Source organism: Carica papaya, chromosome 1, assembly GCF_054855325.1.
Source record: "Carica papaya isolate Zhongbai chromosome 1, ASM5485532v1, whole genome shotgun sequence".
NCBI lineage: Eukaryota > Viridiplantae > Streptophyta > Magnoliopsida > Brassicales > Caricaceae > Carica > Carica papaya.
Window position 1 is genome coordinate 24,770,289 of NC_142309.1, and position 2,314 is coordinate 24,772,602.

The 2,314-nt window shown below is 41.2% G+C and overlaps 1 protein-coding gene across 1 annotated transcript; it reads left to right on the top strand.

Annotated features, from left to right (window-relative positions):
* Nucleotides 1–227: 227 nt before the first annotated feature.
* Nucleotides 228–1,320, top strand: LOC110816664 (protein MIZU-KUSSEI 1-like). Its single transcript, XM_022044952.2, has one exon. It carries the CDS (start codon nucleotides 351–353, stop codon nucleotides 1,113–1,115), a length of 765 nt encoding a protein of 254 aa, XP_021900644.1. The 5' UTR covers nucleotides 228–350; the 3' UTR covers nucleotides 1,116–1,320.
* The last annotated feature ends 994 nt before the right edge of the window (nucleotides 1,321–2,314 follow it).

The window sequence follows — 2,314 nt, forward strand, 5'->3', positions numbered from 1 at the left end:
TTAAAAAGAAAAGGTGCATGAAAATATATATTTGGGTACAATATCGCAATCCAACAGTGCTTGAATTGTAATTAGTAAAGTGGCGAAGGTTACGACTTTGGCAATCACGCGCACCGCAAGTTCTTCCAAAGGAGGTGGGGCCCACACTCCCTCGTGGGCAGAATTATTACCCACGATTTCTCGCCCCACCATAACTTTTCCTTATTTATTTGCCCTCTTCCCCTCCCTCCCACCCACCCACACCAACTTCTTCTTCTTCTTCTTCTTCTTCTTCTTCAATTTCTTCTGCAACTTCGGCAGATTTAGATTCTTTTCTCCAAACATAATCCAGAAAAGAAATAAACTTAAGAATGAGGATGATGATAGACCTCGGAAACCAGAGAGGTCCTCTCCACATAATAGACACTGCCACCTCTGTTGAGTGCGGCAGAGAAGTGAGGTTCCGTCGCTCCTTCCGTTCTTTGGTTGAGTGCATGGTCCCATGTTGTGGCTTTAACCCTACTTCCGACGACTCACTCTCCACCGCCACTGAATCCCCCTCTTGGACTACTCGCGGCTCTTCTTCTTCTTCTTCTTCTTCTTCTTCCTCTTCCTCCTCCTCCTCCTCCTCCTCATCATCATCCGCCTTTGTAACCGGAACTTTCTTCGGCTACCGAAAGGGACGGGTAAGCTTCTGTCTCCAAGACGATCCACGAAGCTCTCCTCTCCTTCTTCTCGAATTCGCCGTCCCAACAGCCTACTTGGCCAGAGAGATGCAGTACGGTTTGCTGAGGATCGCTCTTGAATGCGACCGCCAGAAGGAGCGTTCCAGCTCCTGCTCCCTCTTCAACGTTCCTGTATGGTCCATGTACTGCAACGGCAGGAAAGTGGGTTTCGCCATGAGAAGGCAGACTACGGGAAACGACACGGCGGTGCTGAAGATGATGCAGTCTGTCTCTGTTGGCGCTGGTGTGCTGCCTTCCCCTGCTACTAACTCCGAGGAAGATGGAGATCTTATGTACCTGAGAGCCAGTTTCGAGCGAGTCATTGGGTCAGCTGACTCAGAGTCTTTTCACATGCTTAACCCTGTTGGTAGCTCTGGCCAGGAACTCAGTATTTTCCTGCTGAGATCATGACTTAATAGCTGAGTTCAACGTAGATATATATACACTTATATGGCCACTTAATGCTCCGGTCTCTGTTTGTCATTTGTCAATCTATCCTAGGTTTATTTTCATTGTTATTCTCACCCCCTCTTTATGTACCATATTTCTCTATATCATCTGTAAACCACTTCGTATATATAAAACTATTTATATATAACTTTGCCATTTTGTCAAAGCTTTCTCTTTTTCCCAAAAAAAAAAAAAAAAAAAGAAAAAAAAGGAGGCTTCTTCTCCTCTCTCTGATTAATATCCATGTAAACGCAAGCAATTTTCCCTTTTCCTGGATTTAAATTTTTACAAATATCAGTAAATAGAACAATTTGGTGTGCACGAATGAAATTTAATAATTAAATACCCACCTTATAATCTTTTTTTATTTCACAAAAAAAAACCTATGAAGACAAAATAAAACAATTTGGAGCTTCTTTTTGTGCTAAGCTGACATGGGGGGAGAGTAGCGGTTGTTGGTACTTCGGTGTTGAAAGGAATATAATGCACAGCAGCCCATTTAATTATGCGTCTTAAGTAACACTTTTTTTATAATTTTTACTCAAAAAAAAAATATTATCAACAGCAAATAAATTGAAGTAATTAAGATGGAATATATGTTAACTCTAGTTCAACGATATATAAGTAGGCCAGATTCCTTACGCAGACCCATTTTAAGATCATTATGGTCAATTTTTTTTTTTATTTGGGATGTATTTGTGAACCAATTCAATGGTATATCCAATTAATTTATTGAGGCTTTTGCTTGTATCTATTAAATCTATTTATAAATTTTTAAAAAAATCGGGTTGGCAATAAAGCCTATAAATAAGCTTTGATGGGAATTTTGTATCTATCATTATTATTATCATTATTTAAAAAAGAGTATTATATTATTAGGTGTAGTGAAAAGGAGAGGTGAGATATAGAATAGGATGGGGGAAGGGACATGGATAGTAACTGATTGACCGTTGTTTTGCCGTTATATGAAATGAGGAATCTGATATTTGTTGGCGCGCATGAAGAGCCAACCCCACACCCGACCACCCGCACGTATCGACCTAGCCCATAACTATTTGGCACCACACCAGGACCCTGATAGATATGACCCCCTACACCCACCAAACATGGCCTGTCCTCAACCTCAACCTCAGCCTTCCCTTCCATCTCTCTCCCTCTCC